Source organism: Nycticebus coucang, chromosome 1 (genome assembly GCF_027406575.1).
Source record: "Nycticebus coucang isolate mNycCou1 chromosome 1, mNycCou1.pri, whole genome shotgun sequence".
NCBI lineage: Eukaryota > Metazoa > Chordata > Mammalia > Primates > Lorisidae > Nycticebus > Nycticebus coucang.
The window spans coordinates 184,259,644-184,281,480 of NC_069780.1; the positions used below are offsets into that span (position 1 = coordinate 184,259,644).

A 21,837-nucleotide genomic window follows, 5' to 3' on the forward strand; every position below is an offset into this window, starting at 1 on the left:
TAAGGCTTTGTACTTCAGCCCGGGGGATTTTGTTTTTCTAGCTGAGTAATTAAAGTTATCCAGAGTATGTTCATTTTGTGCCTTTAGGAGAGCGCTTAAAAAACTCATCTAAAACTATACTACAAAAAGCCACAGTCACGTAGAAAAACAGAAAACAAAGATGAGTAAAAGAAGGAAGCAAACTTTCACTTCATCCATCACTCAGAGCTCGCCGTGAGAGCAGGATTTGTCTCCTTCACTCATCTGTGCCCTAAACACCTATCACTGGACGGCGCACATTAGATGATCAGAACACATCTGAGAATGAGGGGAACTCACCCTGTGAACATTACAAGGTCACTGTTAACACTTCTGGTCACAGTGCAACTAATTCAGTGGGATGAAAGACGAATAACTGGAAAATGCTTTAAACAAGTCTCTATCTTCTGCAGTAACTGTCCGATGCAACTCCACAAATTGCAAAATGCATTAAGCCAGGCACTCAGGTAGAGCAGTTCATTCTTAGGGTGGCTTCCAGTTCCTAACAAGCACAATTAGCCTCTAAATCCACTGCCACTCGAATGCTCAGGCAGAGGGAAGTGAGGCCACACAGACTGTGATCTCCAAAAGCAACGACGGAGGCCAGCAGCCCAGGAGTGAGGGAAGGGGAAGCTACTTTTATAATGAAGATACAGAAACAGCTAATATTTATTCAGTGCTCAGAACATACTAGGCACTGTTCTAAACACATTACATGCTTTTAACACTCTCAGCTCTATGAAGTACTTGCACCATCATGCCCATTTACAGATGACAAAACCGAGGCACAAAGAGCTTAAGTGACCTGCCCAAGACCACCAGGTGCCTAAACAAAGAGGCGGATTCGCACACTGGTGAGTACATTCTCATCTGTAACCATCTGCTCTGAGCAGAGCAGGACTAAGTGACGTCCAGAGTGCTCCGTATGAGATTACAACAGGCACAGCTGCACAAAGACTTCTGAATCAAATGAGCCAAATTTGTGCTTATAGGGCTGCAGACCTACCTGAGACGCTAGGGAACTCAGAGGTGTGGACAGGCCAGGGTGGGGGCCTCCTCTCTGAGCAACTCTGGCTCAGGGCAGAGTGCAGGGTGCCAGCCCACCCTCGTGTGGCACAGCACCCTCGGGGCCTTACACGCAGCGAGGGAGGCAGAATGCAGGAACCGGACCACCTCAGTGGCCTGAAGCATTTTAAGTAGATATGTTTCCTTTCTCAAGACCCCAACTTAGGCTGTATTTTAAAATGTACTGGCATTAAACTATTTGACATACAACCTCGACTCTGCAATTTATATAAATCCAGCCAAGTTCTCAGAGTGTAGAATGTCGCTGGACAGGAAAAGCTGACTTCTTAAAATCACATAGAGCTCCACGTCCCCAGCACAGAGCAACAGCTTCACTAAGAGTAACTGAAACCACTTACTTCTTCACATGTATGGATTCGTGCCTTCGTGTTATAAGCTTAAGTGAGGTTCATGCAAAGTATCAGTCTCAAGTGAATTTCTCACTCATTAGAAACAAGAGCCATAGCACCTTAGGTCCAAGAAACAACTCACAGCCTGGGCCCCGGAGGCTTGGCCAATTTTCCAGGGATACCTCATCAACCTTGGCGAAGCCTCCATCTCGGCTTCGAGATGCTTTGCTCTACACACATGATGGTGTTTGATTTCCACATTTTCTATTTTCCTCATAATATAAATTTTAGGTTAAGTGGTATAAATAAGACATTAATAAAGCAGAGAGAGGGAAAAAGGTTTTTAAAGATGCTTGTTTAGTATGTTAGAAAAGTTCCAAATTCAGGTCTCGTGTGAAATAATAAGGTCTAGAAAATCAAAGATGATCAAATCCACATTCCGTTCCTGGCTTTCGCTCTCTGCTGCTGGGCGGCCTCTGGGTCTCTGCAGTGCCCCAGGCCTGGCCCAGCCCTGGCCTCCCCACCTCAGGGAGATGCACTCAGGACAAATGAGATAAGACTCTGGAAAGCATTTGATTTCTTTGGAACCTAATTCGTGTTTTTCTAAGATCAGTTTATCAGCCTAAGAAGCATGAGTATCAGCGAGAATCAGTGCTAAACTCCTTTCTGGAACAAAGGGATGGCTTACTTTAAAACCGGTGTTTTCAAAGCAGGAAGTGTGCTCCTGGAGCCTGTGCCTGTGTCTGTCACCAGGCTAACCCAGTCCCGCTGAGGTGCACCCTGGAAAGAGGGCGTCTCTGGGGCCCCTCCTTTTTAGACTCTTTCCTTAAACCTTTTGTGCCTCATCTGAGAATTACTAACAGTCTGAGTAGATAACTTTTTCCTAAAGAATTCTCCAAGAGACTGAGTCAAAAGCATCCCTCCACCCAGTTTCTGAAATGAAACCAAATTCCACGATAACAACTCACAACAGACATCATAAATTAAGTCAAATATGCAGAACGTCATTAAGTAACTTCCCTCGCCAGGTCCATCTGCCTTTGTTATCAGAGGCTCCTTAAACTTGAAATATGCAGGGCAGAAAGAAAAGTGAGACCTAGGAAGTTACCGTCACAGGAGACGGGCGGGTAGGCGAGTTGCTGGTTAAGCTTAGTTTAGAGGAATAGTGCATTTTACAAATTGACTCAGGAAAGGATGGCATCCCTAATTTTCTAATGTATTCTCTCAAATATGGACCTTGAAATGTTTACTACAGCAGCATAAAACAGAAGATGGCTAAAAGAAACTTTCAAAAGCAAGACACTCACACACACACACACACACACGCGCTCGCGCGCATGCATCCCAAGTGGCAGCTAACATCCCCCTCTTCTCATAAGGCCTAATGGGAAAGTCCTCTCCAAACTCTAAATTCTGGGTTATCTTCACTGCAGGTCCCTCCTTGCGGGAAGACACTGACTTGTGCACTTCAGAGCCTGTTTAGGGCTGGGGTCTCAGCGAGGGGTATCACAGGAAGCATGCCATGCCTACTTAACAAAGTGAGCCTGCAGTGTTGTTCCTCCCGGGAGGCTCTGAGCCCTGAGAGTCGGGGCCAGTGCGGCTGAGTGGCAGGGCCTGCTCCCGGAAGCCTGGGCGGAGAGGCAGTGGCTGAGCTGGCAGAAGCGACCCTTTGGGGATTTCTGAGCTCAGGAAAGACGTCTGGAGACAACACATTAGATGAAGTAAGTAGAAAATGGTGAATTATCTTCACATATAAAATATCTAATATGTAGTTCTTCTAAAATTCTCACATCCCAGTTGACTCATGGGTTCAAATTACCCATTTCTGTAAACCTGCGCTTTTCTGTTACTGCCTGGTTCTTCCTCTCATTGTGTACAAATGTGATCTGCTATATTCCAAGTTCACATGAGCCCTACTACGCTACAGCAGATCTCCATGGTGCCAGCCTGCCTATTCCCAACTCTGGGATGGAGGCTCATTTCCATAGAAGTTCCTGGCAAATTCCAGTCAGCTACACATCTCGGGGGACCAGGGCTGGGGGTCAGGAGCTGGGGGTTACTAGCATGGTACAGGAATTCTCTACACAGCAGGAAGGGGGTGCAGCAGCGGGGGCACCTCTGTCTCAGGCCCCTGCCTGGTAGAGGGAGCCATTTCCAGACCCCCAGTGTCACATATTTATCTGTAAACTACCTGAAGAAACAAGTCACCTTCGCTTCCTGGACTAATCTCCAAAAAAGTGTTAATGAACCTTCCAAGGTATAACTTTTACATTTATCTCTTCTCTAATTTCCTTCAAATAATTTATTTTTATAAACTCTTGAACTCTTTTCTAGGAAGATCCAGAGCAAATCCACGACAGTTCATCTTGTAAGAATGTGAATTTTAGATGACATGTCATTTATCTTATTTCTTCTTCTTACTACTGGCAAGAAATATTTGCTGAATGTGAATACAGAAGGCCATGAACAAAACAAAATGAGACATTCTTTTTACTCTCTAGTCCTGTTATTCTAAGTCCTCTAAGTCCTGGGACTTAATTAGTGAACTCAAAAAGTAGAATAAAAAAAAAAAGCTACTTACTCAAACAAAAAGGATTTCAAAAATGAAATCATAGTAGAAGAGTCATATTTAAAATCTACTTACTTTTGTCCTGGAAACTACATCATTAAATACCATGAATTCTTCTGCAAAACTAAGTGAGAAAAGACCAAAGTCTGGGACTGTGAAACACGCCATCTGAAATAACCCTCTAAATCAGGGGCTGTGTCCTTTGCGTGCAATCCTTTCCCGATGCCTGTGAGGTAAGGGCCTCGTTCCCTCCTACGAGTGACTGGGCCGTGAAAATGACAAACAAAACATGGACTCCTGCATCCCATATTCAGGACTCGGTCGCATGGAACAAAGTCCAGGCTGCATCAGGGAGTGAGAAACTTGGGAATTCTAAGCTGATGGTGATACAACAAAACCCCTATATATTGTCAATTTTTTTTAAAGAAAGAATTTGCTCCTGCATTCTACATATGGAAAAAAACAAATGCTCACCTCCCTCAGTAGGACCAACGACATCATTCAGATAAATGCTCCTCACTGGCTTTGACAGAGGGGTTTTTTGCGTCTTTTATCCATCAGGTAAACTCAGGATTTTAAATTCTATTGTCAATTTATTTAGTAGTCTTTTTGGACTCTACCAAGATGGAGTCACGGGATATGCTAATGACCATTTTTAAAGAAGGTCCGGGGGTCCTCAAACTTTTTAAACAGGGGGCCAGTTCACTGTCCCTCAGACTGTTGGAGGGCCGGACTGTAGTTTAAAAAAAACAACTATGAACAAATTCCTATGCACACTACACATATCTTATTTTGAAGTAAAAAGCAAAATGGGAACAAATACAATCACACCGCCTCATGTGACCCGCGGGCTGCAGTTTGAAGACCCCTGCTATGTAAACTTTGTGGGTAAAACTCAGATCTGTCCTCCCACTGCTCACTGTTACAGCTGTGTTCTGCTGCCCCCATGGTTCTGAGAAGGCACGGCCACCCCTGCTTCCATCAGAGCAGCCTCAATTTTATACTCTGTAGTCCAGTCTTATAATTTTATTCTGCATCCACTCAGAAAACAAGGTTAACTTGTTCACACCAGAAGCAGGGCTTGGTCGCCCTTGACACAGTTTCTAGTCCTCCATTTCCACACCCCCAATTCTTCAACATGGCCTATTCAGATATCTGCCTTATACAATTTCCTCCTGGTGCCCACCTCCCATGGGCCAACTACCTACTGGCCCCGATGACCCCAATACCCCACAGGGGCTGTGCAGAACTATGCCATGGCGACCACTTCTCAGGCACTGAATGGCCTCCTGAAACTCACACTTGCTTGCTTTAAACTCATGGTTAAAACTCCTTATGGAAAGCCTGTTCGGACAATGTCTTGGGCCAAACAAAGGTGCTGGCCCACAGGTCTCTCTCTCTCCAAAGGTTCCCTGATCTCCATCTGTGTGGCCTCCAAGTATTCCATGTACCAAAAATAACAAAGAACAGTACCTCCATCCCGTGTATCTCTGAATCACTGGAAGAGTGTTCTTCCTCTAAAAGAGCCTAAATTACGGTGTACGCTGGTATTCTGTATGGGATTCTATTATGATGGGTTCTTCTGCTTAAGAATAAAATAAATAAGCTCCAGCACACTGCCTTCAAACATCCTGTAACTGCTCTACGAAGAGTGAGTGATTTCTCCTGATCCTAGGGTTCAAGTCTTTCCATCCTGGGTCCCCAAAGTCTCTGCCCCTGTCATGGGGTCCTGGCATTGCCCTTGGCACATAGCAAAGAAAGTGTTGATGTCAGTTATAGAGAAAAAGGTATGCTGTGACCACAGACTGGCTACCATCACCTGCCCGCAGAAAGCGCTGGAGCGGCTTACCTTATCACTGTCCAGCGTGTTCTGAGACGTCCGGGAGGCGATGGAGATGGTATCTGGCTGGCTGCTGCCATCGCCCTGGCTGTCCAGATCCTCTCCATCCCTGGGGTATAAAGAAACTTTTAATTACTGACATTGCTGGATGGAGATCATCCACCAGTCACCGGAGAAATCACCAATTTGTTTAATAAGCAGCCTATCAGTCTTCGTGACCGCCTGCTCCCATCACGAGCTTGCGGTGCTGAGTCCCTCTGTACTGGGCACAGGCTTTTTGCCAGGCACTGTACTATGCATCTGAAGTCTATCACTGCACTGAATTCTCATCATGAGAAGATATAGCTGATAGGATTCTGTATTTTAGAAAGGAGAAAACAACAACGTCCATGTGCTGTACAACCAGCACCCATCCCGGTGTGATTCGCACTGTGCCCTGAGCAGCACCCAGGTGGACAGGATATGATGAGGGATATGTGCACAGCTCTCCCTTTAAGCCAACGGAGGCTCTTGTCTTGGCAAAGCAGTTTCTTCACTAAGAACGCTGTTATAAATTAAGTGGCAGTTTAAAAAACTTATTCCTCAAAATGCTTAAGATAAATGATTTTTGACAAGTGGAAAGCTAACGCTGCCTTGTCCCCCCACCCCCTAGCAAACAAACTGGCACAGAGATCCGAGCTCACCTCCTTCCCTTCTGCCGGGCTGCGGGAGCCGTCTTGGGGATGTGGATGGGCTCCTTCAGGGCTCCCTTCAGGTGGATCGTCCTGTCCTGTATCACCTCTCGGATGTGCTTTATCCAGTCCTGCTTGTTCTCGATGCTGGAAGCCTTGACAAGGGGTCAGAGCCACTCAGGACAAGGAGGGCCCTTTCCAGGCCCTGCCCTGCCCACACTCTAGTCCTGCATCCCTCGAGTTCCCCATTTTCAAAATAACGTTTTAAGAGAAAAGCAACCACATCCTACTAATTTGCCACCAAACAAAAGACTCTATGTCATTTTACAGCTATTGAGATGGAATCTCACTCTGTTGCCATGATGTCATAGATCACAGCAACTTCAAACTCCTGGGCTCAAGTGATTCTCCCACCTCAGCCTCCTGGGATTACAGGAGTGAGCCTCCGCACTCGGCCTCCAATGATTCTATTTTAAAAACTTTTTTTCATCAAAACTATTTTTAACTTACAGCATATATGTTATTCCAGATCTCTGACTATTCTAATACTAGATCATTCTCTAGTCCTGAGACCTTTTCAGCAGCCCTGGCCAGCTAAGCAAACACACCTGCCCTTAAACCAAAACATCTTGGGAGATTGCTCTGGCTGGCAAAGACTCTAATGTGTACTGGTCAGTGGCCAGCAAACTGTCAGTAGGACGCTGAACCCATCCCCACGATCTCCTGCCTCATCTGCTGGACTCAGGAACAGCAACTTCCACCCTCCCCTGTGCCAGGCTACATGTTTCCTGCATAATCTTTCACTCCCACAGGGCTCTATGGTAGGAACCCTATCATCCTCGGTCTATAAACAAGGAACTGAGGTGCGCCCAGACACAACAAGAGACGTGCCCGGGTCAGCAGCTGCCAGTCAGTTATGGTGGGTTTTCCCAAATGCCATCACGACTTTGAGGAGTCGTCCCCTGCCAGCATGAGTCAGTGCTCAACAGTAACTCCTAAGCGCGCACAGCATCACTTTCCCCAGATTTTTTTTTTTTTTTGTACTCTGCCTCAAAGGAGGTGGTTTATTTCTTCTTTATTACACATTCTGGGCCTCACTAACAGTTTTCTCATTTCCTTATGGAAAACATCAACCTTCTATGATATAAGCATAATTCCCTGTAAATGATTAAAATAATCGTCAATGGGATCATAGGTGAGATCATGATGGGAGGAGAACCCAACATTCCTCACGGTATATCCTTTTTTGAAAACAGAAAATCAAAGCCCATGCTGGGAAAGGAAATTAAAATCGACAACCCCCTTTCTATATAAAATGTTTTAACTGGAGGGTATGTTTTTAACGTCACTTAAGGGTAGTGGCAGGAAGATGAATGGAGGATAAAGGCGGCCTCTTGCTCTCTGCTCCCAAATCTGACACGCAACGGTGCTAAGGTCAGCCTTCCACGTCTGGAGCCAGGAAGAAGGCAAAGGGACCAGGGAACAGGGCTCCATGTGTGATTTAAGTGTCCCAGGAGAGAAAACTTTAAAAACTGTAATCTATTGGAATTTAAATGCCTGATTATGAATATTTGGAAGGTTAACCAAGGAGAAGCATCTGTGAAAGAACATTCGGCAGTGTTTGAGGAAAACTGTTAGTATGGTTCAGAAATAACAGATTCTCATGCAAGTTGATCGTTACATCTTTACAGAGTAATTTTCCTACCTAGCCTTACAAGAATCAAACAAGAAAAAAGATGTCTATTTTTTTCAGAAATAGTAGGAGAAAGGTTAACGGCCAAAATATTAAATAAAAAAATCCTATTTGGCTAAGGGAAGGAAGTAATGTTTTTCATACTCTTTGTAGTCTCAATCTATTTAAGTAAGGACGTTGAAATAAAATACTCCTTTTCCAGACGACAAAAGCAAAACAGACCAAATTTTTGTTTTATAGCTACTTGGACATCACCATCACCACCTCTACCACCCCTATTCCCACTCCATCTGAATCCTTACCACCACTACCACCTAGACCCCCCCAAATCTACACCACTACCTTCATCTACACCCTCAGAACCACCTATCTCACCACTGCCACCCAAATTTACACCCTCACCACTGCTCAAATCTGCTCCCCCACCGCCATCACAATCACCACTACCACCAACCCCCCCAAAGCAACCTCTGAAATTCACAAGGACATCACTTCCTTTACTATCTCCTTGGAGTCAGAAAGATACTATCCAAAAATATCCCAGAACACTTCCATCTGGTAAAGCCTGCAGGAAGTCTTACCCTTCAGCTGTATCTGGGGCACTCTTATCATGTTCCAAATGAAAACAGTCCATATCTGGCTAAAATATTTGACACTGTAGTTAACCTGGGTAGTTAAGTTCCAAGTTTTAAGGTGTTGAGTATACCTTAAAAATTTTATAGCTTAGGAAAATTCAGTTATTTAAATTTAGCAATCGGTGCAATGTGTACTACACAAGGGTTTATGCTGGTACTAAGAAGAACACACGAGGTTGGTAATCACACAGGCCACAAAAGAATCCACTGTCTTATGTGAATCAAGATCTTAAAAACACAATGGCTTCCACTAAAGAACAAGTTCTACAAAAGCTCCGTACGGATGAATAACTCATAGTCATGGGAAATTCCAAAGAGAGAGGAAAAGGTATGCAAGGGACAAGGAGGTGACACGCAGTTCACACACCGGGGTCTCGTTACACTTCTGGCTCATCTCCCAACATTCTACAAATCTCAGCTATATCTTCCCCCAAACACCCCGAAGCAGCTTATGGTTTTTCCAGACAGTATGAAAAGACAGTTCCATCTGTATTTTCTCAGACACAGAGGAGGAAAGCAGATAAGACATCCTGAGAGTCCTTTACCGTTTCCAGGAGAGGTCAGCGTAATCACAACAGTTCAAGTCAAATATCCAAAGATATTTTCCTTCCCCAGAGACTATATACCCCGAAGTACCCTGAGTGTTTCTGAACTTTAAAACCTAACAGTCCCAAATCCTGTCACCGATAATCAAAAAAATTTTTACTCTGCCCAAACTATTAAGCCAAAGAGCCATGGACTCTGTGAAGACAACTGGCACAGTTGGCCTCAACAGCCAGTCAAAGGCCCTCACTGACATACCAGGTGACTTTTTCTCCTTTGGAAACTCAAGGTCAAGTGTACAAGTAGTTATTAGTCTGTATCTCATTCTTCCCATACCCCAATATCCCACATCTCAAATAGCATCAACTAATTCTAGGACTGGAAGAATAAGAGAAGTCTGAGAAGACCTTTCCTTCATTTGCTGTTTTAGGAGGCAAGTGAAAATTCAGCTCAAGTTATTCACCTTCAGAAAATACCAAACTGAGTTCATTCCCTGATGCTCCTTGTGGCATATACCTTAAACATTTTATACCTTAGAAAAATTCAGTTATTTAAATTTAGCCCCAAAAGAACACACACATCCCTGCCCCTCCACACTAACATGCTTCAACAGGAAAGAAAGCACAGGCAACCACAAGAAACTTTCCACACACGTTCCCCAGCTTCGAATGAACGTACCTTCAGGACGATTTTATTGTCTGAAGTTGGCGTTCTCCCCACCCACAGTGCAAATTTGCAAGGATCTCCTTCAACATGTTCTGTGACACCCAACTCTGAGGTCTGGATAAAAAGACAATTATGTAATTAGGTGACAGTCAAATTCTGGCAGGATGTAGAATGGAGACCAGGAAAAATGTTTTGGGTGACTCAGTGATGCTGGTAATAACACAGGTCCTTTACACTGGTGGGCAATCTCAGATCTCATTTTAGTTAAAATGAATTTAGAGATTTTAAATTGGCTTCACCTTTCCCTTCCTCTGAGCACCTCACAGGTGCAGGTCAACAAACAAGAAATCCAGAGGAAAGAAACAAAAAAATCTGAAAATCATACTTGGAAAACGAAGATTTGATTACTCTAAATCTTATTATCAATAAAATGAGTTTTTCCTCATTCCAAAAGGGCTGCCACTATGAATTTCCAGCTTCACAGAAGACAAATGATCGATACAATTTATCGACGGTATTCACTTTCAGCCTTTCATCAATAGCTTTAAGGGTTAAGAGGCAGAGCTCCCCTCTGGGATACACGCAGAATGCTGAGGCGTACAGAGGAAGGCCCACGTTTCAGCCCCCACCAGTCAAGTTCACCCCTGACGCATTCTGCCCCCAGCAAAGGAAGTGATTCATAACCTAGAGCTCTAGCAGTGGCCTCTGGGGAAATCTTAACTTTTAATAAGATAAATTAAGTGAAGATGTACTGGCTTCTAAAACAGACTAGCCTGGTCTCTAAAGGCAGATTAAAGCCAGCTAGTGAAATTACTAGTCAGAAACGCTGCATTTTCCCCTTCTAGTCAGAATGTGACCTAAAATGATGTAAGGGAAGCTGTGATCCAAAAGATAATCTCAAATAGGAAGGAAGCCAAAGAAAATGGTATGAAAACCATTAGTTGGAACTTATAAATGCTAGATTATTATTAAGATGATTTCCATACTTGGGGATATTTTATTACTTTGGGAATCTGATTAAGATACAAATATCATAAAACTGTATAATGTATAAGTTGTCCAAATCACAAACATTTACCAGTACTTATGAGAGATCTGTCACAAAGAAACCCAATTCCATTACATTTTTTTTCCCTTTTTGGATGGTGCTTTATCCTTAGTCTCACCCACTCCTCCTCTCTGCCCAGCTGTGCCCAGCAATTCTGCACTGACAGCCCTGAGAGATGGCCCACTAAGGATGACAGAAGTACGGTGGGCCCAGACACCGGTCTTGGGCTTTTCTGAGGTAGACACTGGCACCAGGTATATAATTCTCTTGCCAAGAAGTATACTGACAGATGAAATAAGAATTAAAACCTGCCACCCAGTCCAGGGCAGCTGTACCCACATAGGTGGGCAGTGAATCTCAAAATTTATTTTTTGCTTTCATGTATTTTCTCTAATGATATTTTGCTATTACAAAGAACCACAGCTTTATTTGTGCATTTATTTTCCATAAATTTGATGAAAACATTTTTAATAAAAAAATATGAAATCTTATCACTAATGATCTATAAGGAGCTACCCAATAAGACTGTGTGGATATATGCCAACATTCATGGATGAAAAATTAATTATAGTGATATGAAAGCTTAAGGTAATCATAGTCTGGAATGATCAATTTACTTATCAAGCTAGTCAAGGCGCACAGGAGATAAGTGATCTAAATTCACCTATAAAATGTTTTCTTTGATGATATGGGCTACAGAAAAGAGCAAGCTTTCCTAAGTCTGGGACGCGCCAGCGCGCCCTCTAGTGGCACAGGTGTGACACAGACTTTTCCTGAAGATGAAAACCTGATAATTCAGACTTTCACATTGTAGGACAGATTGGGAGGCTCAACTGAGGGTAAGAAACCTACAGAAAAGCTGCAACTGAATTTAGCTTTACACTTAGATTCTGGACGCTATACTTACAAACAATTTGCTTTTGTAAAGGTACTTGCTTCTGCCACTGGAATCTTTCACTTCTTTACTAAATACCAAGGACATTTCAAAAAGGAAGAGATGCCGTTCCCGGCCCTTTCGAATTAAGGTTTTTGGGTCCCACACTTGGAAGGATTCCTGTAGGATGAGTTCTCCCTGAGACTCGATGTTTTCATCAAACCCTGCAACAGGGGGAAAAAGTAGGCAAATCAATTTAAAAGCAAAACAGGTGATGCGTGAGACAGTCTTGTTAATTACTCTTCCAGTATTTGCATAATGCCCACAGTCTCCCCAAGGCTGGCCTATCCTACGAAGGACAGTTCTTCCTGAAACACCACATTCTTTTCCCTTGTTTAAACACATTTGGTGATCCCCTTGGCTTTATTCTTTAAGTTCTACCCCCTTCAGTGGCCTTCACATCATCTGAGCTATGGTTTTCCCACAACTTTCCACCACATAAACAGCCCCTTCCTGGCTCTGAGCCCCCACCCATCTTCCAGCCTCAATCTCATTCCTTTTTCGTCCTCAGCCCAGTGCTTCCCAGGTACTCTGCTCAAGTATGGCCTTTCTTCAAGGCCTGCTCCAGTCTTGCTCCTTGGAAACATCCACGACATTCTGTGACATTCTGTACAACATCCAGCCAGGCTCCGGCCACACACTGGCCATCCCCAATGCTCCTCTCTTGGTGGGTGTCGCCTGCTTTATTGCCTGGACTTGAAGCCACCAGGGCTTAGTAAAGCCATCCCTGGCAGTGGCTTACCCTCACCTCCCTCCTGGCTTCCCCTCTGCCCTGCTCTGACAGGAGAAGCTCCCTTAACTCCAGGGTCACTCAACAAGCACTCCATTCCTTGGCCTCCTTCGCAGCTCGGAACAGCACAGAGCAAGGACAGTGAAGTATATGTCAGGTAGTCTCTGCCAATATGCAGGTCCCCTCCCTACCCCCCTTCCCCACTTCCTCCTAGATAGAATGTTAGCATGGTCTTCAAATGCTCTATGCTGTGGTCGAGCCGACGGGACAACATCTAGGATGGAGAGAATGCAGTTGGAACACAGCCTTAGTCCTTGATGCCATCACAACGAGCTGCCATACCAGCATAGCATTTTACATTGGAGAAGGAAAAACAGGTCTCACTTGGCTTCTGGGTTTGGGGTCTCCATTATACACAGCAGTATCTGTGTGCAAACTAATGTGTTGCTCAATATTGCTGATAATAATGACACAGGCTAGCAAAAACATTTGGAGCAGGATTATTTATAAATAATTCTTATAAATAATTTTGTGTAATCTGTGTAAAGAACTAAGCTTTGCAACACAGAAAAACCTTTCTTAAACAGAAGTATTTGTGGAAATCATGATTGCTACAATTATTTTTAAAGAACTTTTTAATTTTTCTCTTTACCACGTTCTAGACACAGGCAGTATCTGGGACCTACTCTGCTCAAGGCTCAAACAAGTGATGCAATGGACAAAGATGGGGAAGCAGCAAGCTCTTTTAAGAATTTTAGTCTCAGGGCTCAGTTTAGCTATCCACTCACTCATCTGTCTAACAGGAAAACCAGGCAGCCTAAGACAGGTGGCACAATGTGCTACTGGAGTTTAGAATGTGGAGAGGCGGTTTCCAGTGAAGGAACATGGAAAGGGTTCCAACAAGGTAGAAGTATTTATGTTGTCCTTAAAAAAAGCAGTGACATAAATTCTTTAAAGACAACGACACTGAAGTCTAAACTCTTAACCATTAATTAAACTGAAAGGCACAAAACTGAGATACTTATGTTCAAGAAATCCATCTACAGATAGCATCAGTAGAGATGGTACCGGCGTGGGTACCAGGTGGTTCCATGGCTGGGCCGCATGGACTTAGTTACCTTCCAGCATGCTCAGGTGCATGGCATCATTGGCTCGTTTGGGCACGCTGAGCATCACTTCCAGGCCATCCTTAATCTCCCCCTTTCCTTCTTCACAGCATGTCAGCAGCTCCTGTAAAGACCAAGACCAGGAACCAGGTAAATGTTGCAGAGAGTTCTGTTAAAAAGACTTGTGCAGAAATGAGGGAGTCTATGAAAAATCCACTGTTTTCAAGATTAAAACCAGACTGTGGTCAACTGGGCACCTATCTTCATAGAAAATGCACCACCGCCTCTTCATTCAATGGATGGCAAGGTTTATTCTGCTCAAATCAGGATGTAAGTGTAAACCAGATGCACGCAGAGTTTAAGATGAATGTAATATATTTGTGATCAACTAAGCCTCAAAAATAATAAAAAAAACATTTAATTGGTATAGTAATGCTGATCAGCTGCCAGTTACAGCTGATGGTCAAGCCAGAGTCTAGCAACAGGCCCACCATACCATCTCAGTGTGACTCTGAACTCTGGTGCCATTAACAAAATGCCCCCCTTAATCTGAGACAGCCAAACCACGCAGCAGAACGCTGCCGCCCCATGAGCTTCCACAATCAAATGCACTTCCTTTCTATGTAGGATGCTTAGAAAACCTCTAATGGCTGAGTTACACCTCCCTCCCCGGGGAGCTCTCTTAGTGTAACTACATTTCAGAGTTATTTACAGGAGCATCTATTAAATCAATGACAACAGGGACAGTACGTTCACATTCTGGTGGGCTCCAAGAGACTTTTCTCCTGGTGTATTAACAATTATTAATAGTAACAGCAGTCACCTTGAGATGGTATGGTGGGCCTGCTGCTAGACTCTGGCTTGACCATCAGCTGTAACCGGCAGCTGATCAGCATTACTATACCAATTAAATATTTTTTTATTATTTTTAAGGCTTAGTTGATCACAAATATATTACATTCATCTTTTGTGCGCTGAAAGTCAACAGAAGAACATGACCTTGAGCCAGTCTCACACTGGAGAGTTTAGAGTAACTGAGCGACCTGACAAGCACCTTTACTTGTGACCGGATGGTGTTTATCTGTCACTCTGTGAGCAGTCTGGTAAAAACTGCTTTCAAAATGCAATGTCCTGAGACTAATAACTTCATCACCGGAAAACCTCCTTTTAGGGAAGCTTCATGTAGCTTATTACTCTTCTCCTGAAGAATCTCTAGGCAGAAGAAGGTAAGGTTCATAAATTTGAGTACTAGTTTAGCAGAACCACACGTTAAAAACAAAATCCTTCAATCTTCAGGATACTAAGAGGTTAACTGTCTTTGCAGAAATAGAAAACAAAGGGCACATTTTAATGCAACAAACTAAAGACCTCTTGAGTTCTTACTTCAGAAAAACTACGTGTTTCTGTAGTGATGTCATAAAATCATGGGACTGAATTTTCATATAAAACTACAGGAGAGTTTTTCCAATGCAAAAGAACATGGCCACTTCATACTGTTTTCTAGATTTTTCTCAGTAACAAAAAAGGTAAATAAGGGTTTTATAGAAAAACTACATCGTAATCCTCTGGTTGTAGTGCCTAGGACAGCACCTGGAACCGTAGGAGTCATAAACTGTTGTCCCTGGGATGAATGGATGGTTTCCACTTTCTAATGTTTAATAAAACTCACCAGCCAAGGAAATGGTATAGTAAACATTAGCAGAGACAGGTCATCAATTATTTTTATGTAGTCAAGAAAATGGGTATTGATGATATACAGTGCATTTTGTATCTGTAGCACGAATTCTATCTTTATCTTTCTATTGTCAAGACTAATCAATATTAGATTTTTTCAAGTGTGATTTTAATTATGATCATTCACAACCAAGAAAAAGCAGAATTGAGTCTGACTCAAATGCCTGGGACCTGTGTGAATGACATGTCCTGTAAGCTGCATGTGATGAATGACCGAGGGGGTGGGTTCTCCACAGTTTCAGTGGAGTCTGGCATTGGCCAGACCCATGTGCAAAGCTGAGCCCGGACAGCAGGTGTCAAGGATGGCTCTGAGCTCGGTTCCTACCCTTGGAGGCTGGTCCCCCCTTGCAGATGAGCATCATGAGGTTAAATGGCATCTAGTGTCCAGCACAGTGGCTGGCCCACATTCAGTAAGCCACGCCAGGAACTAAGGGTGCTAAAATATCATGAAATGATAACTTTCCATTCCCATCTTACGTTAGAGATTAGGGTCAGCCAGTGCAGTTTAGGCACATAATCAAGGAATATATTCTTATTTGACAGCTGCGAGGAGAAATAGGCGGGGCCATGAATAACAAAATAAAAATTAATTTACTAGGGATTATTTCAAAAAATTCAGGGTGATATACATAAATATAGAGAAAATATCAAAACAGTAATGCAAAATTCATAAAATTTCATAGGCTGAAGATGTCTCATACATACTTTTAAAAGGAGCTGATACTTTGTTATTCGCTGAACTGGTTTAATAAGGTAGGAAGAGATGGAATTGGCTAATCCGTGTCGTTGCTGTATCTCCTGTATAAAGAAAAAAATAAAACTCTTATAACTCTTAACTTATCATACTAATAAAAAATGGCTATGAGAGCGCATACTTTTCCAGGTACTACACCTGACTAGTGTTTAATGCTGCTAAAATAATAAATTAATTAAACAGCCTAAAAGGCTGTTTAGAATGTTGACAAAAACTTCTTTGCTTCTAAAATTTTACTCTTGAATAGGAGGGTGGATACTTTGGACAGGGAAAGTCTTTCTGAATGAAAGGCAGGATCTATGTCATTGGTCAGTGGCACATTTTACACCAGGATTTCCACTTTGCATTTTGTGATTTACACGCAATCACCCCCTGGCCGCTTGCACTCCTCAGTGTGAAGGGGGGAGCCCTGTCTGCCCTATTCACTAGTCTATGCTGAACACCTATGACTGAGCTCAGAGTTCAATGCTTACAATCAGAAAGAAGTGTCATGGAAGGGTCACAGATGTCTTGGAGAACAGAGGAAGTTATAATACAAAGCCTCTTTAAAAAATAAAGCAACCATACAATGAATACTAAAGGCATGTAATTTGTGACATCTCTCAGGTAAGCACGGATTTCTTTTATTGTTTAAGATGTTTTAGGGCACAAGAATTTTTAAAATGGCTTTGATTCTAAACATTAAATGTGCCACACAGTCTCACTGCTTCGGCCCTCAATAGTACTAACTCTGCCAGCAGCCGTGGTGCTGAGTTTCATCTAATGGCAAACACCCAGGGTCATGTAAAATATTAAAACAAACAAACGAACATGCTGCAGGCTTCATATTTACACAGGCAGTGATGAATAATTGCTGGTTGTGGGAATAACCAAAATAGGGTTATCTCCAGGTAGGGCTTCATCTCACACATAGAAACTGAAGTATTTTTTTTTAATTTCCCAGGCTTTCGGGTAAGAGCAGATTATCTTGTCCACACACGTTTTACTGTGTACGGACAAGTGGAAAGACAGAAAACAAGTCTGGTATCTGCAGAACCTTACACACCGAAGTCTATACTCACTCTCCTTCTGGAGAAAGTACCTCATCTCCAGTCAGAATGTATTTGGCACTCAGATGATCAAGTGCTGGAGACCCAAAGAGCGTTCTGTGTTCTCCATCCCTACTGTGCTAAATAACCGCCCTGCAATATCTTTCTAAAGCCAAATGGCTTTTGTCTATGTTTACACCAACGAGAAGACAATTAATGAACCTAATTAATCCTGGCTGTTACACTGCTATTTGTAAAATTTTACTGGTAGGTCACTTTTGGAAATCCATAACATGAAATCAAAACAGGAAAAATAAATAATTCATATATTTTTTTATAGAGGGGAAAAGTAGTTTAATGAACATAAAAAAACTCAGTAAGTATAAACTAGCTTCTGTGTACAATCTTACATGTAAAAAAATCATGACTGAATGTAAATAGTAACGACATATATACACAAACGTGTGTTATATTAAACATACATGTGTATATTAAAATCTGAATCTTTTATACATATATTATATATATGAGATATAATGTATAAGATACAAGGCTTCCAGTACTTGAATAAGATATATTAAAAACAGAAGAAAATGTAAGATTGTCCCAACATAAACAAGATAGATGAAAATGAAAATAAAACACGGTACCACCAATTGGGTGAAAGTTGGAAGTAAGATTGCATTCTACATGTACAACTTGGAAAATTTCACAGCTTCTTTAGGAATCTATTACTTACATCAAAATAGGACCCTGCATGTTCCAAAATCAGCTGAGTAGAATCAGGCTTATTTTTGCAATACGTGACATACATCTGAAACTTGTCTGCCTGTAATAAAAAACAAAATAAACAAAAATTAAAGTGTCTCATTCAAATGGACACAAGTATGATAAACTTTTATTTAGGAAAGAAGTGGTGTGCATAAAAGAAATGTAAGCCTCAAATAAAAGAAATCCTATTTTTAAAAGAAGCTACTGAAATAAGAAACCCATCCTCCTGATACCACGCCCCTCCCGAAGCCTTCCTATCCAGCCAGTTGGGGCTGGGCACCTGTCCTCTCTCTTCCCACAGGCCTGTGTGCAGCCCTAGGCTGCAGGCTTGTGACAGCACAACCCCCAGCTCACCTGTCTGCCTCCCCTTGAGACTGGACAATTCCCTGGGCAGCACTGGGCACTCACCTATCAGGGAATCCCCAAGGTCAAGGAGAGGCCTGATCGGCTAAATATTCTACTTGAAACCACTTCTGCTGCCATTTGAAAACTCATTCCCTAATTAACAACTAGTAATTCCAGTTATGTACAGTAATTTACATAATTGCTCTATGTGTTAAGTAGACTAATTACAACTAGTAATTCTAGTTATGTAGTATAATTCTTTGAGGTAAATCCATTTCTCTGTAAATACAGTTATCAGCACAAATAAATGAGTGACATCCCTTCTGATGTCCTTTAATGCCACCAGACAGAACAAGGAGCAGAGGTTTCCTCACCCAGGTGACAAAGCAATGTCCAACGTCCTCTGGCAACTGTTCGTATTTTTCCAGCTCCTTCAGGAATATGCTGCAGAGAGTAAGAATGTTAGCATAGGGCGGCACCTGTGGCTCAGTGAGTAGGGCGCCGGCCCCATATACCGAGGGTGGTAGGTTCAAACCCAGCCCCGGCTGAACTGCAACAAAAAATAGCCGGGCGTTGTATCGGGCGCCTGTGGTCCCAGCTGCTCGGGAGTCTGAGGCAAGAGAATCACATAAGCCCAAGAGCTGGAGGTTGCTGTGAGCCATGTGACGCCACGACACTCTACCGAGGGCAGTAAAGTGAGACTATGTCTCTACAAAAAAAAAATTAAAAAAGAATGTTAGCATATTATGAAGGTTCTAAAAAATGTTTGACTAGTGAGACAGGCCAGGAACTGAAAAAGCTGTGCCCTCTAGGTTTTAAGAACTAACCAAATGGGTAGCTGTTCACCAGAAGCAGTGAACCAGTTTAGTTTTCAAACCTTTTCTAACAGAAATTTTAACTTAGTGGCTTACTTTGGGAAAATGCTAGTGTTTAGTAGCTAAGGCTAAAATTTAGGGACATGAATATTCAATTAAAAAAAAAAACTCCTCAGGCAAAGGTACATGTGAAACTTAGTAAATGTAGAATATAAATGTCTTAACACAATAACTAAGAAAATGCCAGGAAGGCTGTGTTAACCAGTCTGATGAAAATGTGTTGAACGGTCTATAAAACCAGTGTAGGGTGCCCCATGATCGCATTAATGTACACAGCTATGACTTAATAATAATAAAAAGAATGGAAGAAAAAGTATCCAAAAAAAAAAAAAAAAACAACCCAACTCCTCTGGCATTTTCACACCTTCTGCTGGGGTAGGGCAGGGGAATGTGGAGACTCCACTAGGTCTGGCCCGGGTGGCAACTGACCGTAGGTGGCGGGCTGCAGTCTCCACTTAAAGGACCTTCTGCTGCTGCTTTTTTTAAATATCAAAAATAAAACCACGCATCTCCTGAAGCCAACAGAAAGTACATTTTTATTTTGGCCAGACTGCATGCCTGTTCCCTCCTTGGTTCCTCCTTCCTTCTTATTTATAAAAGACCAAAAACACAGCAGAGGCGGCGGCCCTCGGGGATCTGCTTTATCTGAACTCTACGATGTGTCTGATGTGACACCAATCACATGGCTGGGAAGAAGTTAGGGTCCCTACAGAAACATTTTCACGATTTTGCTAAGCTTATTTCTGTAAAAATATAGGTGCACATATGAAGTCGAGCCTGTATTAAAAGAGTGTCTAGAATGTCAGTCTTTTTGTACAAAGATGGACAGGCTTGATTCAAATGTCAACAAAATCATTGACACGTTCCATTCGGAACTTTTGTTTCTTACTATGAAACTTCAGCACATTATCTAGATTTCCAGAGGAGCTGCTCCCCACAGATAAAGCCACTCACTTGTTATGAAACTCGTAGATTTCCTGCATGTTCCCGAAGATAATGAGCTCTTTGTTGACAATGCCAGGCGGGATCTCCTCCACACCACTGGTCATTTCCCACAGGTAGGTCTGGCCGGGAGAGAAACCGGGCTTAGACACAACCAACACCAAACATCCAAGAAATAGTTATTCCTGACATTTGTCAATAAACACGTCCTCGGTTAATGTCTAAATGAGAACACAATTGAGGACTGGACCCTTTTACAAAACATGAAAAACCTTTTTTCTGAAGGGTCTTAGACTTTCAGCCTTTTTTTTCCCCCCTTTTTTGACCAGAGTCTCACTCCAGCGCCCTGGGTAGAGTGTGGTGTGTCGTAGCTCACAGCTCAGGCGATCTATCTGCCTCAGCCTCCCAGATACCTTTAGCTTTTAACTCTAACCTGATTCCTGGCTTCCAACTTTGGAACTGACCTATCCCGCAAGGTACAGCAAATATTCCTAACACTACTGAGTCTGAGTGGCCAGTCATAATTAGTAGGCACATTTCTCTGAAGCTGTTGCTAATTCTGTACAAAGAGAATGTCAGTCAGGCCATCATGTGATAAGCGGGATGGGAGGATTAATGCTGTATCATCCCTGTAATGAGTGGGAAACAAGCCTGGAACTCCACAAAGAGCAGAAGCATGAAACTGAGGCTCACTTTAAATTTCAAAAAGAACCAAAAAAAATGTGATTATCCTAAGAGCGACCAGTAGATAAGAATAAAACAGGAAGGTTATATTCAATATAAACAAACAAAAAAAACTTACTTACATCCATACACTCTCGGAGGTCTCTTACATAAGCCTTTTCAGTTTGAATCAGCTCAGCCATTATGAACCTTAAACAGAGGAAGACAAAGAGGAGCCCGGTCCCCGGTCAGGACGCGTGTTTGTTTCACTGTCCACTTTTACCAGTTTGGGAAATAATAATAAACAGGGTCTACAAGTTTTGGCCCTAAAGTAATTTTGGACAGGTACATCAAAAATACACAGCACAATGGTATCCAGCCTCTAATTCGAAGGGGAAAAAAAAAGATTTTTGAAATTATTTTACTGAGATACCTAGAGATGAGGTTTCTCAACTTGGCATGACTGACGTTTTGGGCCAGATGGCTCTTTGTTGCTAGGCTGTCCTCTGGTCTGTAGGACTAAGCTGCCTCCCAGGTCCCCACCCACTGGATGCCAGCAGCACCTTCCCTCCCCCTCCCTACTGTATGACAACCAAAATGTCTCCGCACTTTGCCAAATGTCCTGGGGGGACAAAATCGCTCTCAATCCTGAACCACTGGGTTAGAGTAATTTTTTGTCTTTCTTTCTTACAGTGGAGCTTACAAATTGACAACTTTTAAACATCTAAATGTGTGCTATTAATTTTGCCTCCTTAGTATCACTACCTGTTAATAGCAACTGGTCAACTCCATATGAAACAAAGGCCCAAGGATAAAAACATGACACTGTTTCTGAACTAGTGATAAGGGGGCAGCAA

At 42.6% G+C, this 21,837-nt stretch overlaps 1 protein-coding gene across 5 annotated transcripts in view; it reads right to left on the reverse strand.

Moving 5' to 3' along the window:
• TRIO (trio Rho guanine nucleotide exchange factor) overlaps window positions 1-21,837 on the reverse strand; it is a 351,013-nt gene that overhangs the window by 91,495 nt on the left and 237,681 nt on the right. For all 5 annotated transcript variants that reach the window (XM_053592973.1, XM_053592974.1, XM_053592975.1 and 2 more), the window contains exons 24-33: window positions 21,124-21,190; window positions 20,330-20,439; window positions 18,875-18,944; window positions 18,124-18,213; window positions 16,308-16,400; window positions 13,881-13,992; window positions 12,006-12,196; window positions 10,063-10,164; window positions 6,526-6,668; window positions 5,852-5,951 (exon numbers count right to left, since the gene is read on the reverse strand). In XM_053592973.1, the coding sequence (XP_053448948.1) occupies window positions 5,852-5,951; window positions 6,526-6,668; window positions 10,063-10,164; window positions 12,006-12,196; window positions 13,881-13,992; window positions 16,308-16,400; window positions 18,124-18,213; window positions 18,875-18,944; window positions 20,330-20,439; window positions 21,124-21,190 (1,078 nt within the window). The remainder of the gene's footprint in view (window positions 1-5,851; window positions 5,952-6,525; window positions 6,669-10,062; window positions 10,165-12,005; window positions 12,197-13,880; window positions 13,993-16,307; window positions 16,401-18,123; window positions 18,214-18,874; window positions 18,945-20,329; window positions 20,440-21,123; window positions 21,191-21,837) is intronic.